Source organism: Coniophora puteana (genome assembly GCF_000271625.1).
Source record: "Coniophora puteana RWD-64-598 SS2 unplaced genomic scaffold CONPUscaffold_21, whole genome shotgun sequence".
NCBI lineage: Eukaryota > Fungi > Basidiomycota > Agaricomycetes > Boletales > Coniophoraceae > Coniophora > Coniophora puteana.
This window is the reverse complement of record NW_006913073.1, coordinates 112,758-130,251: the sequence shown is the minus strand read 5'-3', so window position 1 is coordinate 130,251 and position 17,494 is coordinate 112,758. Positions and strand designations below refer to the sequence as shown.

The 17,494-nt window shown below is 54.2% G+C and overlaps 5 protein-coding genes across 5 annotated transcripts; 3 read left to right on the top strand and 2 right to left on the bottom strand.

The window, feature by feature from the left end:
- The first annotated feature begins 1,217 nt into the window (after positions 1–1,217).
- CONPUDRAFT_113588 (flavin-binding monooxygenase-like protein) lies at positions 1,218–4,136 on the top strand. Its single transcript, XM_007777377.1, has 11 exons — positions 1,218–1,457; positions 1,518–1,693; positions 1,749–1,801; positions 1,856–1,908; positions 1,991–2,084; positions 2,730–2,948; positions 3,017–3,105; positions 3,158–3,248; positions 3,309–3,639; positions 3,713–3,844; positions 3,905–4,136. Exons 1-11 carry the CDS (start codon positions 1,225–1,227, stop codon positions 4,015–4,017), a joined length of 1,584 nt encoding a protein of 527 aa, XP_007775567.1. The 5' UTR covers positions 1,218–1,224; the 3' UTR covers positions 4,018–4,136.
- A 450-nt stretch (positions 4,137–4,586) lies between these two features.
- On the top strand, positions 4,587–5,468 carry CONPUDRAFT_170224 (DJ-1 PfpI family protein). Its single transcript, XM_007777376.1, has one exon. The coding sequence runs from the start codon at positions 4,665–4,667 to the stop codon at positions 5,367–5,369; it is 705 nt and encodes a 234-aa protein (XP_007775566.1). The 5' UTR covers positions 4,587–4,664; the 3' UTR covers positions 5,370–5,468.
- A 379-nt stretch (positions 5,469–5,847) lies between these two features.
- CONPUDRAFT_85948 (DJ-1 PfpI family protein) lies at positions 5,848–8,026 on the bottom strand. The gene has a single exon (XM_007777375.1). The coding sequence runs from the start codon at positions 6,620–6,622 to the stop codon at positions 5,903–5,905; it is 720 nt and encodes a 239-aa protein (XP_007775565.1). The 5' UTR covers positions 6,623–8,026; the 3' UTR covers positions 5,848–5,902.
- A 1,481-nt stretch (positions 8,027–9,507) lies between these two features.
- CONPUDRAFT_113580 (uncharacterized protein) lies at positions 9,508–12,113 on the top strand. Its single transcript, XM_007777374.1, has 3 exons — positions 9,508–9,675; positions 9,731–10,738; positions 10,794–12,113. Exons 1-3 carry the CDS (start codon positions 9,597–9,599, stop codon positions 11,330–11,332), a joined length of 1,626 nt encoding a protein of 541 aa, XP_007775564.1. The 5' UTR covers positions 9,508–9,596; the 3' UTR covers positions 11,333–12,113.
- Positions 12,114–13,598: 1,485 nt separating this feature from the next.
- CONPUDRAFT_147821 (uncharacterized protein) lies at positions 13,599–16,136 on the bottom strand (the record flags this gene model as incomplete). Its single annotated transcript, XM_007777373.1, has 9 exons — positions 13,599–14,124; positions 14,185–14,235; positions 14,283–14,608; positions 14,649–14,783; positions 14,838–15,131; positions 15,164–15,331; positions 15,379–15,524; positions 15,581–15,787; positions 15,856–16,136. 9 exons carry the CDS (start codon positions 16,134–16,136, stop codon positions 13,741–13,743), a joined length of 1,992 nt encoding a protein of 663 aa, XP_007775563.1. The 3' UTR covers positions 13,599–13,740.
- Positions 16,137–17,494: the final 1,358 nt, after the last annotated feature.

Below are 17,494 nucleotides of genomic sequence, written 5' to 3'. Positions count from 1 at the left end.
AGCCTCGCATAGTAAAGGTATGTCTCGAGTGGCAGTTCGTTTCCGTCTGGGAGATGTAGATGTGTCTTTTCGTCTGCGAGGTAGTCGTCTTCCTCCTTCTTGGAGAGGTGGACGCGAGGGTCGTGGCCAATGTCGACGGCTGCGAGCTGGGCCATGGCAAGAGGGAGGCAAACGTAGCAGAGGCACGGGAGACAAAGTTGGCGTCTGGATGCCTTATGGCTTATCGGATATGTTTAGTACAGCTTTGATACCATGAGAGCGTGTGGAGACCCGAGCCTATCGGGCTATTGCAGCGGGTGGGAGGCGAGGAGCGCGTTAATTATGCTGGAAGTATAAATAAGCATCTAGACGCTGATAACGGCGCCACAGGCACGTCAAGCTCGCTGAGAGATGTGAAAGACGTAACAAACAAGATAGACTACACGCTTCTATGTGCCATGTGCACACGGACGAAGACGCTCATACCATTTATCTTGTCTTGCCAAATTGCCTGCCAGTGGATTTGAGGTTCTGGAGAGGAGTAGCGATGTCACGCTAGCCTGATGGGTGTTCCTGACTAACGTCGCGTCCAAAGTTGATCCGAGATAAGAACCATTTAGTACGAAAATGAGGGAAAGACAAGATTGTTTAGAGGCCGCCGTCGTGGGGAGCAAAGTATGGAGGCTGGGAACTTTGCTATGGCGCGGTCGCGTTCTTTGCTCGGAACAAACATGGACACGTGGTTTCAAGTTTGGGTCCTCCTGCTAACGGCTTGCTTTTCACTCCTGCAATTTGCCTGCACCCCACGCTTTCTTGCTGCATCCGTTCGACGTGTTCGATTGCACTAGTCTGGCAGTTAAACGGCATCTCTTCTTATAGAGCAAGTCGCCAACACGATGCGATCTCAAATCAATGAGCAGCATTCCTTTCTTTATCGGCTCCGTACGAGGGTTCTTATGCATCTTGACGATCTTCGTCTCCCCGTCGCGCTCCTTGACCCGTAGGCTCAAATGCTTCTTTGGAACCTAGTGCTCCAATGCGACGCTATGGAATGTCCTTACCCCTCTTTCTTCCAAGGGTTATAACGGGAGAGCTTCTCGTATCAGAAGCTCGCCGACTTCCCTGTCAACTGCAACCTCCGTCCACTTTCGCATCACCGCGCACTACAGCGACTACTGCTTTCCTTGTTTTCCTTCGCCGGCACCTATTCTTCGCACCTTGCGACCACCGTCTAATTAGCCCACCATGATGATCGGGCAGCTTTATGCCATTAATAAAGTTGTCCATCAGATTTTGGATACCCTCAAGTCCGTTCGCTCGCCGGACAACTCAATCTCTGTATCTCTCCTCGCCTACACCGGTATACAATATGTCATCGCTCTCATCTTCAAACCTAGTCCGCCTCCTAAGCACTTGAAGCGTCCTTATGGTCGCATCGCGGTCATCGGCGCTGGTCTGACTGGTGTCTCCTCTGCTGCGTACGTCCCTTCATGCGCGTATGTAACTCTGATCCAGATTTAACACTCAGTTCATTGCAGGCACGCTATATCGCATGGCTTTGAAGTCGTTATTTATGAGGCTTCCAGCCGCCCAGGCGGCATCTGGACTCGCGAGAACAAGACGTCGGCGGTGCAGCTTAACTCGATCATGTATCGCTTCCACCCGGCTGTCGTATGGCGAAGTTTCTTTCCCTCTCGCGACGAGGTTTTGGATCGTGAGTTTCCCTCTCTGCCACGACTGTTTTCGGCGCCGACTGAAAGCCGTTATAGAGGTCGACAAAGTCTGGAAAGAGTACAGGCTCAGGGAGCGTACTCGGCTCAATGTGCGCCGTGTTTGTTTTTCTGTCCTTACCCCTTGTTCATTTCCCCGCTCTCAGACACCCGTAACCAAAGTGGAACGGAAACCACGTCTCGAACCACACGGTGGTGAGTCATACCCAGCTACCCACTCTTGACCGTCATAGCGTTCTAACGAGGCTCTTTCTTGCTGTAGCCTTGAGCGACGTCCAAAGCACATCTCACTCGCAATGGATCATTAACAACGGTGAAGATGGTCCGTTTGACGCGATCATCGTCACCATCGGCACATGCGGCGAGGCGAACTGGGTTCCCTTCGACGGCCTCCCCGTCCCCTTCACCCAACGCACTTTCGCCCAGAGGTTACACTCAACGCTCGCCCACGGCCATCTAGCTAGCCTCCATGGCACTCTTCTCGAGCGCCATGAGAAGAATGCTATTTGGATCCGGGACTTACGGACAGGGCACCAAAAACTGGCGGTTTCAGAGGAGCAACACGTGAGCGCGACCGTGGACTCCGGCGTTAACACCTTGGAGGGCGCCCTGGCTTCGAGCGTCATAGTCCCCGACGCTTTCAACGTCGGACACAAGCAAACTTGGGCCAAGGACTTGCAGTCTAAGCTCACGCTACTCGAAAAGGAACAACGCGCGGTGACGGACCTAGCCAGCCAGAATCTGAAGAACGTCCCGGATGCATCGGCGACGACACGGAAGGACCTCAAGCAGCGCATCAAGGACCGCAGGAATGCGCGCCATGCGGAAAAGCACGTCTACCCGCCTACATACCAGAGCGAGGGGCCCGCATCGACTGATGCCAAGCCAGAGCCTACCACATCGCCCGACACCGACACCAAGCAAGGCTTTCCCGCGTCTGCCGCAGATGCACCCGACACCTCCTCGAGGTCCGAGGATACACTCGTACCCTCGTCCAGCGAGTCGTCTCTCGTCGGCAAGGCTAAGGATGCGGACGCGGATGCGATCGCGGAAACGGCTACTTTCGAAGGCTTTGAGGGCCCAGTGCTGCATTCGTCCGAGCTGGACCACGTCACTGCGGACATGGTCCGTGGGAAGACCGTGCTTGTCGTCGGCAGCGGCGCGTCGGGCGTCGAGGCGGTCGAGACGATGCTCGAGCGCGGGGCAGGGCGGTGTGTTATGCTTGCGAGGAGCGATAATGTCTGTGTTGTTCAATCCAGTTCTTGCGTTCGCGAATTATGTGTTGATATCATTTGTGGGCTGTACAGTGGATCATCCCGCGGAGCGTCGCGTTTGACGTTGCGTTTTCTTCTCAGCCGTTCTGGCGCTGGATGCCTTTAAGGCGCGTTCATGGATCGTTATATAGTCAAAGTTTATGTCACTGAACAAGACTTGTGCAACTATTTTAGCTTTGTATGGGAGTGGTACCTACGCAAATACCAGTATCACGGCGTCGAGGCGCTCATGCCCAAGAACAAGAGCATATACTCTGATACTCCGGTATGTCTCTGCTGAATCAGTCGCTCGGGTACTGACCGTGCATCATGACCTTGCACGTAGATCGCAAACGATATCTTCCTGAATCACGTCCGTGCAGGCCGATGCACCTACCTGCGCGGCAAGACCGTTCGCTTTACAAAGCGCGGCGCGCTCGTGGACATACATGATCACAACCACCCCTCAGAAGAAATCGACGCAGACGTTGTGATCCTCGCGACGGGGTACAAGAAGCCCTCCTTTGACTTCTTGCCCAAGGACCTGTTTCCGGCGGGATACGACGGGCCGAACCTATACCTGCAGAACTTCTGCACGGAGGACTGGTCGTGTGTCATGACGAACTCCACGTTTGTGAACGCGCTGTCGTCGGCTGGGTTTGCGCATATTGGCTTTTGTGGGTTTTGATTCGCGCGCAGACTATGTATTCTTTTCCGTGGGTCGCTGATGTGTGTGTGCGTATGTGGCAGACACGCGTATTCTTCTGATGCTTCTTCTCGACGCGAGCGCCCGGCCAACCGAGAAGGACATGAAGCGCTGGGTCGACAAGAAACGCAGCGCAAGGGGCGGTGGCCTGACGTTTTTTTCGTATGGTGAAATCTGTGCGTTCTTTTGTCTGCCTTGTTTTTCTCTGAAGCCGATCGTGGCGATGGTTTATGCAGTGCTCTGGCTGGTCACGTTCATGTGCGTCCAGACGTCCCGGCTTCGCTGGTTGCCCTTTGTTTTGCCTGGGTGGGGCGTGCAGCCGGATGACAAGTCACTGTGGCTGGCTTGAAGCGGCGAGAAGGTTCGGCATCGGCGCCGAGGAGTTCGGGCTGACAATACAGTAGATTGCGCTCAAGTCTTTTCCCGGGACATAGTAGTAGCAAACACTGATAACAAACTGCGGGCGTGAACACAGGCGTGGACGCTCAAATGAATCGTACGATGTTTGGACAACAGTAGTGGCACCAGTTTGGACAATGGTGTATCTTCAGCTGACTCAGTGAGCAGATGTGCTTCGCCATCGACGCTCGGTGGCTCAGTGTCAACTTGGTATGAACTCGTTACTTGGCGTATGCTGTGACCTGCTGCGTCGGGATATAAACTCCTTTCTCTCTCAATTCGATCGGGGTTTGGAGCCAAGCGACGTCAATGTGGGCAGTGCGAGTTCTCCGGTTGCTCGGAATTCCCGAGCTTGAGCCTTCCGAGTCGGCAGTCATGTGTATGAGTGGTAGTACAGTAGACCGCTAAGGACGGGGGCGTCAGTCGATGCATGCTCGCCGATGAGACCGTACACCGTACAAAGTGCGCTGATTGGCGAATATAAATTTGAGGCCTTGGGATATCGAGCACCCCATCCCTGTGAACGCCCTGCTCTCTGGCCATAACCATCTTGCACACCTCTGACACAACCAGCCAACCATCATATTCACCCATACCATGTCTGAGCAAAAGCACCCCCGCGTCCTCTGCCTCCCCTATCCTCACTTCGACAACCTCGATCTTAACGGCCCACTCGAGGTGCTCGCCGGCGCAGAGTGGGACATCGTCGTCGCCGCCGCGGACGAGTTCACGCAAGTGGGCCACGGCTACTCGCTGCGGCGCAGCATCACGTACGCCGAGGCGCTCGCCACACTCGACTCCTTCGCCGCCCTGCTCATCCCCGGCGCGGCCCCGGACGCCATCCTGCCGTACCTCAAGGAGGGCGAGACGCACTTTGACGGGCTGCTCGACGTCGCGGAGGCGTTCACGAAGCTCGGCCCAGCGGAGGACGGCACGGAGCGGGTGATGCTGACCGTGTGCACGGGCTCGCTGGTGCCCGCGTATCGGGGGCTGTTCGACGGGCTCAGGGCGACGACGCATTTTATGGCGTATGATCTTTTGACGGAGGTGAGCGAGGGGTATAGGAAGAGGAACCCGGGGGCGGCGAAGGGCGTGACGCTTGTGGGGCCTGTCGAGGGGAAGGAGCCGCGGGGGCGCTGGGTGGATGCTGGGAGGAACGCGCATGGTGTGCGGGTGATTAGCGCGGGCGGGGTGAGCTGCGGGATCGATGCGACGCTGTTTATCGTGAGCGAGCGGTATGGGCGGGATAAGGCGTTGAAGATTGCAGAGATTATGGAGTATGCGTGGAGAGAGAATGTTTAGGCCAGATCATACTCTGCAGGATAGTGAATTAGTTGAAGTTAGCTTGTAAGGCTATGTTAAGGGACACAAACGACCAAAACTCACCTCATTGACTTTGCGAGATCATCCTCTCAAACATTCTGTCCTGCTCGTCGCAATTTCTCGTTTACCTGATGGTATTGCCAACGTTCTAGCATGCTTAGCGGGCGACTTTCACATTCGAGCCCAAGCCCTTCCGAGTGGGGCGTCAAGGGTGAACATCACGACTTGCATCCGCGAGGTTTCCTGACGGAGGATATGTCTCTAGATGTGGTAAAGAGTTTGAACAAAATGTCATGATGAAACCAATGAATGCGCGAGGACATGTCAAGCCGATTCAGAGGAAACACCGTGATTTCTAGGCCGATGGCTAAGGCATTGCCCAATGGGTACTTGTCCCTGACTTGCTTGACTTCCGTCCACGATTGCTCAAGTCTCATTGACATCTCCTGGATATTACGTTTGAGCCTTTGAAGGCCTTTGATCATTCGCTTTGAGCATGGAACGATTGGTTACTACACGTTCTCCCTCCAAGCGTACTCCATAACCCCAGCGACTTTCAGCGCCGTCGCCCGCCCGAGTCTCTCACTGAGAACGAACAGCGTAGCATCCATCCCACAACTAACCCCTCCCGCGCTGACCACCCTCACCCCATGGTTGTTCAACCCTGCATCGACCCACCGTACCGGCTCGCCCCCGCTTTGGGGCACAACGACGGTCCCCTTCGCGCCCGGATTCCTCTCCGCATAGTCCGCGCAGAGCTCCCTCAGCTTATCGAACACCATAAAATGCGTCGTCGCCCTCAACCCGTCGAACAGCCCATGGTACCCCAGCATCAGCGCGCCCGTGCAGATGCTCAGCAACGTCCTCTCCGTCCCGTCCGCCACCGGCCCCAGCCTGCTGAACGCCTCGCACACGTCCAGGAGCGCGGCGAAGTGCGGGTCGCCTGGTTTGAGGTGTGGCAGGATCGCGCTCGGGCTCGCGCCGGGGACGATGAGGATCGAGTAGGAGGAGATGCTGGAGAGCGCTTCTGGGAGGGAGATGTGTCGTTTGATGATGATGTCTTCGCCGGCGGTCGTGTGCTCGTCTGCGGCGGCGACGGTGATGGAGAAGTTTGTGGGCTGCGTTTTGAGGTATGTGTTGCGGAGGACCTCGAGGGGCCCGTTCACGTCTAGCGTGTTGAACTCGGGGAAGACGAGGATGAGGACTGGGATGGTGGTTGATTGTGCTGACATTATGGTGATTGGACGAAGTGTTTTTTGAAGTAAGATGAGTGAGCTGAGCAAGGTCTAGAGTACACTGATCGATAGCGGAGAAGGGTGTACATGCAGAAGATCTACGCCGGCCAATTGATTGGGAATGCTTCTGAGCGTCCTCGGCAAGCATGCTAGCGCTTACTCACTTCGTGATCACAAGGCTTCACACAGTTCTTTATGGAGCAAACACTTGTCAAATCATTGGCAAGGAGTGACATCAGTGACCACTCCGAAGTCGAAGACAGCCAGCGCGAGGTCGCTTACCCGACCGACACGGAGAAGCACCGGGGAAGCGTTGGTCCTGCGATGGCGAAAGAACGTTATGTTCGCCTGTTGGTTTAATCGTCTGGATTCTAAATAGCGACAAGCGTCCCAGCATCACCACAGGTGGGTGAACTAAACGCACATATTGCGTAAAGAGGGCCCAGGAAGATAAACGTGCTCCTAGTACTTGTTTATGTAAACCGCTGGCGCTAGGACGCTGCAGTTGGCCCCGCCTTCTCATCGCCTCAATTCACTGCGCAAGTAGAACAGACCGACGACAACAAAAACCCCTAGGAGGCAAGCTCGTCACAACTCCTCCCCCGCCGCCTCAACCACCGCCCGCACCACATCGTCCCACACCCTTTTATACAGCCCTGAATTCCTTGAATTCCTCGGCGGCCTCACCTGCCTCAGCGCCGGCACCGCCCTGCGCAGAATGGGCACAACGACGTCGAGCGGGGAGGGCGGCGTCGTGCACATCTGCAGCACGCGCACGCGCGCGTTGCGCACGACGAGCTCCGGGTGCGCGCTCAGCAGCATGACGTCGTTCTCGTGCATCGCGGTGTCGAGCGCGAGTCTGGAGAGGCGCGGGCAGAGGTGGAAGAGCGTCATGAGCTGCGCGAAGGGCAGCGCGGGGTCGTTGTTGGGTGCGATCGTCAGGTCTTCGAGGCGGGGCCAGGACGCGGCGAGGGAGGTTATTTGCGGGCCGGTGAGCGGGACGGGGGTGTCGGCGGTATTTGTGTATGCGAGGTGGGTGAGGTTGGGGAATGCGCAGAGGGGAAGCAGGGAGTCGTAGGCGTTGAGAGGGCTGTGGAGGGAGCGGTGGCTGTTGAGGATGGAGAGGGAGGTGAGGTGCGTGTGGGAGATGTGACGCGCGGCGGAGGATGTGAAGTCGAGGAGGGAGGGGGAGGCGCCGGTGGCTTGGAGGTGGCGGATTATGGCGTCGCCTCCTGGGGATTGTTCAGATGGAGATGAGGGCTCGAGGAGGAGGGGCAGGGCCGCGGCGCATGTCTGGAGGGTGTCGCAGTACAGGCTCAGAGAGTCGAGGGATCGAAAACCGAAGTAGACAGTATCGAGGAGCCAGGGTGTTCGTTCAGTCACGTCCATCCCGAGGTTGTTGAACGTCGGCAGTTTCGAAAGATGGACTAGCGTCTCCTGATCCAGCGCCCCGATCCTGAGCGTCTGCAGACACCGCAACCCTCTTACCATCCTCGACACCGCCAACGTTGGCTCAAAAAAATCCGGCAGCTTGCTCTGCCTAGATATCGTGAGGCTCTCAAGGTCGGGGCATATCGTGTCGAGCGAGGCTATCTCGGGGAACTTGTCGCATATCGACCAGTAGAACTGCAGATGCCGGAGCTGTGGCCCAATAAGGAGGCGGACATGCAGACCACAGCGCCAGTTGTCAATGTCGAGTGTGTGTAGATGTGGGAAGAGGACGGGGATGGGGCAAAGGTTGAGGGCGATGTAGATGTCTTGAACACTTTTGCGGGAGACGGGTGGGCCGAAGGATTCGATGATGCGGACGCGAGAGGAGTAGGAGATGAGGGTGGCCCAGTCGGCTTGGGTCATGTTACGACGGAAGGACTGGGAGGTACAGGTTAGGTGACGCTAAGACTTTTGTGGGTGATATACGCACACTAAGAGGAAGACGCTGCGTGCTCGTCACAGGAGGCACACCGGAACGCGCCTTGTCACGGTGCTGAATGCGTTTCTTGGTGCCGAGCAGGTCTTCAGGCAGACATAGGATAATGTCAAAGAAGCATTCAAGACGAAAGTACAGGGAATCTAGTGCCGGGTCTTGGAACACCTTGCATACCTGCGCGAGACGGGCATAGGAAGGCTTGCTGTCTACCTGATCGAAGATCAGCTGGAGGAGCTCGGGAACGAGCAAGCAAGGGTGCATTGTGGCGCTTAGTGTTAGGGTTCTTACCAGCTACTCGTTTGTTAATGCGAAAAAGGCTTACTCAGACGAATAGCAAGTTTGAGTGAGTGAAAGGCAGGATATGATTGTCGCTGCTAGTCCCGTCGAGGTCCGAGGACGATGGTCGGGATGAGATGCAAAGACGGCGGCAGCGGTGATCGGCCTTCTCGGTGATTTGATTCGGATGTTCCCGGTCCGGATAGGTGGGGATGTGGAGGAGTGATGCTACATGACATGATGGTCTCGGAATATTCCCAGGAATTTCTCTCGTTCAGCATGCAAGAACTGATGTCACGGATGGACAGCCCTGGCGAATCGTGCCATTGGAGGAACTCTCTCAAGTTCAAACTCAAGTGTAGCTGTGTATGATGTCGTCAGAGAGGCTGAGGATCCGCTGCAGAGAGTTATGCATCCAATTTTGCAAGACTCTCAGACAGGTGTGAACACCAGAGAATGGCCTCCCATTGGACAGACGCCGTTCTCTTGGTTACTGAAGATGACGACGACAAGCCAAGGCCCATATTGGCCGTGGATCCGGGGATTGCCGAGGCTGAGTCTGAATTGTGTGTGGATTGATCAACGGCGTCGGTGTCTCGTCGCTGAGAACGCCAGCGTTGCTCTCTTTCCCCGCTCCCCCGCCCTCGACTCCCTCCCCGCCGCTCGACAGCATCCCTCTCCTTCACCTTCACAGCGCTCACCAGCGCATACATTCATTACACACTACCTCTCTCTCTTAACCCCACACGCTCAGCCGAGAAGCCTATCATGAACAACGCAAGAGGTTTCGCCCACGTTCGTGTGGGCCATGCAGGATCGCCCATAAACTTTCACCACAAGAAGAGAGGTTCGTATTTACTCCATATATGCGCTCCCCCGAGTATCTTATGTGACGGTACCAGCCTCGAGCTCCAGCTGTACCTCAGGGGGCTTCTACATATCGCCTGCCAGCGGACAGACCGTATCCGTTTCAGACCCCTTCTCCATGGCTTGGGACCCGAGCTGCCTCACTGGCGTCTCTGCCGTTGACATATATGTCATCGCCCAGTCCCTCTCTGTCCCCCGCATCCACATGTGGCAAAACGTCAACAACGCCCTGGGGAGCTACAACAGTTCCCTCGACGCCGCGTGGTGGAACAGCACCAGCTCGATGGACCTCCAGCTCTCCATCGTCGCCTCGGGAACTCAGCCCTTCCTCAGCCCGTTCCCAGCCGCCCCTGTCTTCACAGCCACGTACGACGACACCAAGTCCGCGTCGTACGGCTCCACCGGCTCCAGCGCTGTCACGTACGTGAACAACTTTGGCGGGAACAAGTCGCTCTCGCGCGGCAAGATCGCAGCTGGTATCCTCATCCCACTGCTATTCATTGGATTGGCTGCCGCGTGGTATCTCAAGCGTGCGCGCGCCAAGGGCAAGGAAAAGACGAAGCGCTTCTCCGAGATGGTCGACAAGCGCATGTCAGTCATCTCCAACGACTGGAAGGCCATCTCCGTCGCCGGCGCCCAAGCCGCCGTACGTCACAGCATGGCGCTCAGCAGTAGCGGGAACCGCAATTCGACCTTCGGCGGTGGGAGCGCGGTCAGTTCCGCCGGCGCCGTCGATGGCATGCACGCGGTGTCGATGGACGAGCCGAGGGACGGTCGTATTCCCGCTGCGCATATTCGGCCCGGTGTGCGCACGTCGGCGTTTGGAGACCGGGTGTCGAGGGTGTCGTTTGCGGCGGATGTGAGGCCGTCGCTGGAGTCCCGCCGCGCGGTCGTCAGCCGTGCGTTCCACAATGGCTTTGTTCCCCCGGTTCCCATTATCCCCGATTCTGGTGTTTCGACTCCCGGCAGCGATGAGATGTCGCCCACGCAGACGCACGGCGCGATGCCACTGAATGAGGAAGAGATCTTCCCTTCCTTGCAGAGTGAGTACCTCCATTCATGCTGCCGCGCGCATAGCCTGATTACCTTGACTTGCAGTGATGCACGAGAACTCCAGCGGCGACAGCTATCTCCTGCCATCCCCCCAGCACGAACAGTACCCCGAAAACCACATGCAGATGCCCAGCCCGCCCGCGCCCGCAGTGACCATGGTCCCCGCGGCAGTCATGTCCCCCGACGCGCTCCTCCGCGCGTACGCCGAGCGGCGCGTCACGTCGCCCGGTCCCGGCTCCCCAGGCATCAGCAGCAAGCCCACCAGCCCCGCGCCCGCGTTCCCGCAGCCGATGCACTTCACTGGTCCTCTCGGAAACGGAAACGGCAGCGGTAATGGTTATGGTCACAGCCCGAACATGAGCTTGGGCGCCGGTGCGAGTGCTGTGACGGGCGCGAGCGCGAGCAACGGCGGTATGCGCGTGCTGTATGCGCCTACGACGCCGCCGCCGGCTGCGCAGCTGCCCGAGCTGCCGTTCCAGCATCAACAGCAACAGGGGATGGGACATAGTGCAAAGAAGAGCTCGGGCGTTGCGCGGTTTACGATTTATGATGACGAGGACGCGTATGCTGGGACTGCCAGTTAGGCGTTTTCCCGTTGAACATATGGGTATCTCTCGTTGTCGAAAATGTGGTTGTAATCTGGGTTTCGTTTGTTCTCTTGTTGGTCTTTCTGGTTCGTACTTTACGTCTATGTCGTGCTGAAAATGCGTTTTTAGCGCGCCCCCTGCGTCTGTCTGTCCGTCTGTCCGTCTCTGTCCTCTCCTTACCCTTCACCCCTTGTCGCTCTCACCTGCCTATCCTTGCCACCTTGCCACCTTGCCACATCCTACCCCCCTTCCTGAGCTGACCGCGTTCACATGCGATTCCTGTCTTGTCTTCTGTTCTGTTCTGCCTACCCGGTCTTTTGCACATAGGTGTACCTCTTATTCCTCAGTGTCATTTCTAGCCCCCTCCATAACACAGCCTACAGCGTAGTCTCTAGTCTCTATCCGTCTACATACCTCCGTATCTATTGACTCCGGTTCTTTGATCCTTTGACTCGACTTGTCTTCTGGGGCGTTGACGCGCCTGTTCGTTTTATCATACCATACCATACCGATTCTTGTCGTTACCATTACCATTACCCCTGTTTTGTCCTTCTTGATGTAGGGACGCCGTATTCATACCCACCCTCTTACTCTTTTTCACAAATCATACAAGTACCTACGTACGTGAGCTAGGTTTATTTTTATTATGTTTGGAAAGGATGTCGATGGATATCGGATGTTACAGAGTATCTCCTTTGATGTTCGATGGCGGGTTGCGATTAACGGTGTCTTTGTTGGCGAGCTTGCGAGTTTATGGGTTTTTTGTGTTTTGTGTTTTGCGTTTTGTAGTGAGGTCGTGATGTTGTGATATTGTGGTTAGTGACATTGGTGAAGTTTGAGGTGGTGATTGTCATGAAGGCGCCACTTTGTTTGGCTTCTTGTCGTGATCTCTATTCACTCGAGGTGTTGACTTTTGAAGCATGAGGGACCGCTGATAACTTTACATGCTTAAAACACAACATTATTTTATATGATCCAGTGACTATAGGCACATGTTCCACGGGAAAGAAAACAGGGCACCATTGTATCACTCGAGCGATGTGAGTCCACGTCTATTCATCGGATTTCCAGGAAACAACTTACATCCAAGGTCTTATTGGTATGTTCGCCCCAATTCCATCGTCCCTCACTTCATTCTAGAGCTCATGGAGCCTGGTTTCGTAGGCCCGACTGACCTCCTTGACGAATGACGAACTCCAATACCGCGACGGCATCCTACGCGATCAAGCGCTGCACATACCGAAACGCAACATTCACGTCCTGGAACACTGTTCCGCGATTGGCAGCTTCCGGGACCTGGGAACTATCCACAGGCCGACCTGCCTTGCCCTCAACGGAGAGGAAGTCACGCCGAGCTACCTTGTCTCCTTCGGCCCCCATAATCGTGGTGTGGACCTCCGGTTTCCCGATCATACGCCTCGTAACGCGCGGGCGTATCTCACCACTGTGCCTGTGGGCTCTCTCGACGCATCTTGGGTGGTCGGACGGGGTTGGTGGCTATGGATTGTCAGACGTGGACTATGGCGAGGTGGACACGCATATAGAACAGTTTCTACATTCGACGCCGTACATGGAAGATCGGGAGGTGATTGGGCTTGGATGGTTTGGGGATGTTGCGTCGACTCGGGACCAGATTGCACACACCGGAGGGTTTGGAATATGGATGCAACCCAATTGGTACGTTATCCCTGTTTACCAAGTCTCTGCTTTCCCTCGCCGCTTGCTTCGATGTATAGGCTTCCCTCGGATACCTTCTTTGCATCTGACTCGACGCGTCGCTCTGTGGCATGCCAGTCATCACCATCTCCTTCCTTTGGCCACCCAGTTATCGAGAAGCTCCCCTTCGAGCTCCTAGTATGCATGAATGCTCTCGAAGGCCCGCTCTCCTCCGTATTCTCTTTCACAGCTACATCGCGATCCATGCGCTCCATCATACTCGCAATAGCAGCGGACCGTAACGCTCTCGCTGCAGCCTGGCTTCAGACTCGCGCACCGTGGTACATCCCCTCTACATCGGGCGTTGAAGGAGCCCGGTTTGAAACGCACAGGGTTTGAGAGGTTGACGCTTGGGAATATCTACGACAATGTCGTTTCAGCGGATCTATGGAAGTAGGCAGCGTATCTGGCGCCTCACGGAGTAGAATGAGCGATTTGCACTGGATTAATATTATGTTTAACAGTGGAATTGGATGTTTAGAAGTAATTGACTTTTTCGAAACCCGTGATTGAGGAAACCCGAAGTGTACGACGTCAAAACAAAGGCGTATTTAGATGTATGTAGCAAGAAACCAGATGACAAAATAGCAAAGTACTTGCAAAGTACTATGATTTAGCAACGAACATGATTGAATATCGATGACTAGGTACTATTGTCAAGCACACCGCTATTCACGCTTGATAAAACTTCAACCCTTCAATGTCAATATCTTCCTCCCGTCATGATGGATGCTGAGCTCTACTTTTGTTTCGGCCAATGCATCAGCACGAGTTCGAGGAAGAATCCCTTTTTCACCCTGCTCGTTAACGCGATTGGCCAATAGTGCATCGGAGATGTTCGACGGGTCAAAGTCTGGAAGAAACCCAAGATAATCACCCCCAGATCGATATAAAATGAGAAGTGTCAGAAGCGAGACCATCGTTTGGGGGAGCATGGTGAGGATAAGCGCTATGGCAGCTCGGTCGGACCACCCCTTCGACCACCCTATCGTCAGAACATAAACCTCGCCGCTGAAGGAAGACTTCATATCTGCTGTGAGGTTTCCGTTGGCTGAGAATCCGGAACGTAGGTACTACAGAGTTGTAAAACGCAAGGTTAGTTAAGAGAACTTTGAATATGTCGATCGGCTTACAGTGCCTCCGAACTCAATCACGCCCCGCCAATAGTTCTCCTGAGGCCATAGCTCACGATTAGCATAGGAGCCAGATCAAGTTTGTAATAGGAGCGTACCAAGACGTTGTTGATTGAAGCTTGAGATGCATTTGATGACGTGCCGTTTGCGTCGGGTGGAGACGACACCATCAAGTTTATCGTGTCGCCAACAGGATTTCCTACTATACCCTGGGCTGTCAGCCCAACCTGCTGGACCAGTCCAACGATGTAAGCCATAAGCGCAGGGCTGGTTTCGCCCAGAGAGCGCGTTGCTATGATATGTTGCTGATTGATAATGCCATTGTCATATACAACAATTGCATCGGTGACAAGCGGGGTCACTTGACAGAGAGTCGTCCCAATCGAACCGTACTTGCAAATGCCCCACATATTGATGACTGCCTCTATCAGCAATAAACACTAATAGCCGCCTGATGCACTTACTGAAACTATTGTTGTCAGCACCCGTAAGACTTTGGGTCGGACATGGCATAATCGGAAGAAAGCCGGTGCCGATGCAGTCCGCGTCGCCAGAGGAGGAAGTCTGGGTAATATAACCGTATGTCAGAGTGAGGTTAGCTGTGTAAATCAATGTCATCGCTTAGTCGGAAAAGTCAAATTTATAATACATACCAGCATTGCAGGACACATTCATTTCCCAGTATCGATATCCTACATCACCAATCCACGGGGTTGAAAGCGGAGTCGATAAAGGTGCATATTCACCTCCCATGGTCATTTCTCCGGGTAGTAAGTGAGTGCAAGAAACGCTCGCAGTAAGACCTTGTTGACGGACAGTGTAATTCCGTGACAATCCCTGTCTAATAGTGTCCACCTCCGTGTCCAAGGGGATATCTCCGCCTGCGTAGGTGAGGCCCCAGCCTTCTGAATGCGCTCGACTTTGGCTAGCTGCGTACTCAGGAATAGCTGGCAAAACACCGCCTATAAATTCATGATACCTTCAGCCATGGTAAAATATTGAGCTTGGAAATTGAACGCTTTACCGGTCGAGAGATTGTAAGTTGCACCGTCAAAGTCAAAGAAGCTTCGTGAGCCAAGACTGGCGCCTGAAGCCGACTCCCCCGCCAATGTCACCACACTTAAGAGCTCCTGAGCCGCATTAGTCTCTACTTTTATAAGTAATCTGATAGGCCTTTAGAGAAGGTGAACGGACCTCTTGCAATCGTTTTATGAGTATTATTCTGGTATATTGATACGGAGTCCAGGAGGGCTTCGAAAGCAGCCGTGGTGAGGTCGACCTCGCTCCCTTTAACCTCTCCTGGCACAAGAATGAGGGTCGGGTCCAAGAGGGCGGTCCAGCTAGTGAAAGGGTCAGCTGTGCCGTGTTAGATATACAGAGTAGCCATTGCACGTACCCGGATGCAGTAGTATTGACCAACAGAAGTACAACAATAGAGAGAGCAACCCACGGGGGATAACTAGCATTCAGAAAAGGGCGAGTACTCGAAAGCGTCACCAGGAAACCAAATTGTCTCATGTAGACAGGCTTCCTCCTGGTATTCACATCTGACGATTGAAGCAATGTCGTGGTCAGCAGCATCAGCACAGCTTTGGAGAAGAGCCTAAGAGAGGTGATTAGCTTTCCGATAAAGAGTTGAGAGCCCCATCCATGTAGCGCATCAGCACGAACCAGGTCGATAGCAGACTCAGCGCAGTGGCGGCGAGGCTGGCTATGTACGTTACTGCCCGGGGGTTTTCGATTGCCAATTGGGCGGCAATGTCCGGGAGTGTAATCTGCCGGTACTCGTCACAAAGCAAGACCGCGATGAAAGACCAACCCAAAGCCAAGAGAATCAAGTGGCCGAACAAGATGAGAGCCACTTGTACACTTTTGCGAGAATGGCCTTTGGAGCCAGCGAGGTCGCTGTTGTTCTGGTGGAAACCCCAGCTATTCTGCGGGAGTCCGAGCATAAAGAAGATGATATCTCTGAAGGAAGGTACTCCCAGATTTTATAGCACCAGACACGTCAATGGGATCAGGGAGTTGAGAACGCCCTCGAGTGATCCATGCGCTCAACAATGACATGTACCGAAAGCCTCGATCATTAAGAGGGCTGTTGATGCACCGTTATCATATTACTCACTGGATGCCGTCAAAGACGTTCAGTCAATAACGTTGGCTGTGTGTGCTGAAACTCAGGGCAATCCGACCCGAGTGTTTGGCTAGAACAGAGTTCCTTGACTGCCAGCCGGCGGAAAGGCAGTCTTTGATTCCAGCTCAACCAGGACCCATGAGGATTTCATCGACGTTCTTCCCATTTACGCCACGGTATACTAGTGCACTGTTCAACAAGACCAAGAATAAATATAGGTGGTGCGGAACAAGACAGAGCAAACTTACAGTGGAAATCGCCATATTATCGGTATCTCTTCACATTGATCTACGCAAATTTCTGATCTCGTGGCCGAGAATTCATCTACAGCCTTGAGTAATCATGGCTGAAAACGATGAGGTCGCACGACCGAACCGTGATCAACATGTGCTTGTGATTCCCTGTCACAAACGTTCAGAATACCCTGTTAATGGTGTCGCGGTGTGGTGGCTAGCGTTATGCACGGGTAAAATCGTTCCTAGCGTCCATGTGAACGCGGTGCATTGCAACAGGGGAACCTATGCGTGGAGGCACCCTCTCCGCAGGTAAAACCAGAACCTCTCACGGGACCTAGGTATCAAGGATTTTGGACTCGGAATCAGCCTCTGCATCAGGAAAATGACAAGCCGCTTTACCGGCATTATCCTGACTTTGCCGAGATGAACCTACTTTTTTGGTATTTTCGGCTCTTTACTAGAGAATATTTGGCCAGCAAACAGTATCAGTGGCATTTAAGCTACAATTCTCATCACGAAGAGTAGGCTACGAGTCTTTTAAACTGCTTCGAATCCTCAAATGTAGCAGAATTGTGGTTTCAATTTTTGGGAAAGTAGGTTCACTCTGGCAAAGTCAGGAAAGTGCGGTTAATGCACGTGTCAAAATCCTGATGACTGCCGGCATTCAATATTCAACGTTTCAACTCTCCTGCATCGAATCGGGGATTTGCGGCTAATTAGAATGGTATGAAGAGGTCTGGGTGTATAATCATGCGTAGCCCATCTGTCGCGCCTAAGTCATACGTAGGTTGTCAGCATGCAGGTAGAAAAACGATCTAAGGAAGGGACCACACATAGACATGGCTGTCGGAGTTAGCGAGAAAAGACCCGGGAACGTTACGAAGGATGTCCGCGTTTTCGGTAAATCGTACACCCTTCGACGTGACATGTCCGCAAGGCT

Excerpts from the sequence above, each read along its gene's own strand:
- CONPUDRAFT_113588 (XM_007777377.1), top strand. The coding sequence starts at position 1,225 with ATGATGATCGGGCAGCTTTATGCCATTAATAAAGTTGTCCATCAGATT. Across the intron at positions 1,909-1,990 it reads CTCGAACCACACGGTGGTGA|CACATCTCACTCGCAATGGA; the intron begins GTCATACCCAGC and ends CGACGTCCAAAG. Across the intron at positions 3,845-3,904 it reads TTTTTCGTATGGTGAAATCT|TGCTCTGGCTGGTCACGTTC; the intron begins GTGCGTTCTTTT and ends TGGTTTATGCAG.
- CONPUDRAFT_113580 (XM_007777374.1), top strand. The coding sequence starts at position 9,597 with ATGAACAACGCAAGAGGTTTCGCCCACGTTCGTGTGGGCCATGCAGGA. Across the intron at positions 9,676-9,730 it reads CTTTCACCACAAGAAGAGAG|CCTCGAGCTCCAGCTGTACC; the intron begins GTTCGTATTTAC and ends TGACGGTACCAG. Across the intron at positions 10,739-10,793 it reads GATCTTCCCTTCCTTGCAGA|TGATGCACGAGAACTCCAGC; the intron begins GTGAGTACCTCC and ends CTTGACTTGCAG.
- CONPUDRAFT_85948 (XM_007777375.1), bottom strand. The coding sequence starts at position 6,622 with ATGTCAGCACAATCAACCACCATCCCAGTCCTCATCCTCGTCTTCCCC.
- CONPUDRAFT_170224 (XM_007777376.1), top strand. The coding sequence starts at position 4,665 with ATGTCTGAGCAAAAGCACCCCCGCGTCCTCTGCCTCCCCTATCCTCAC.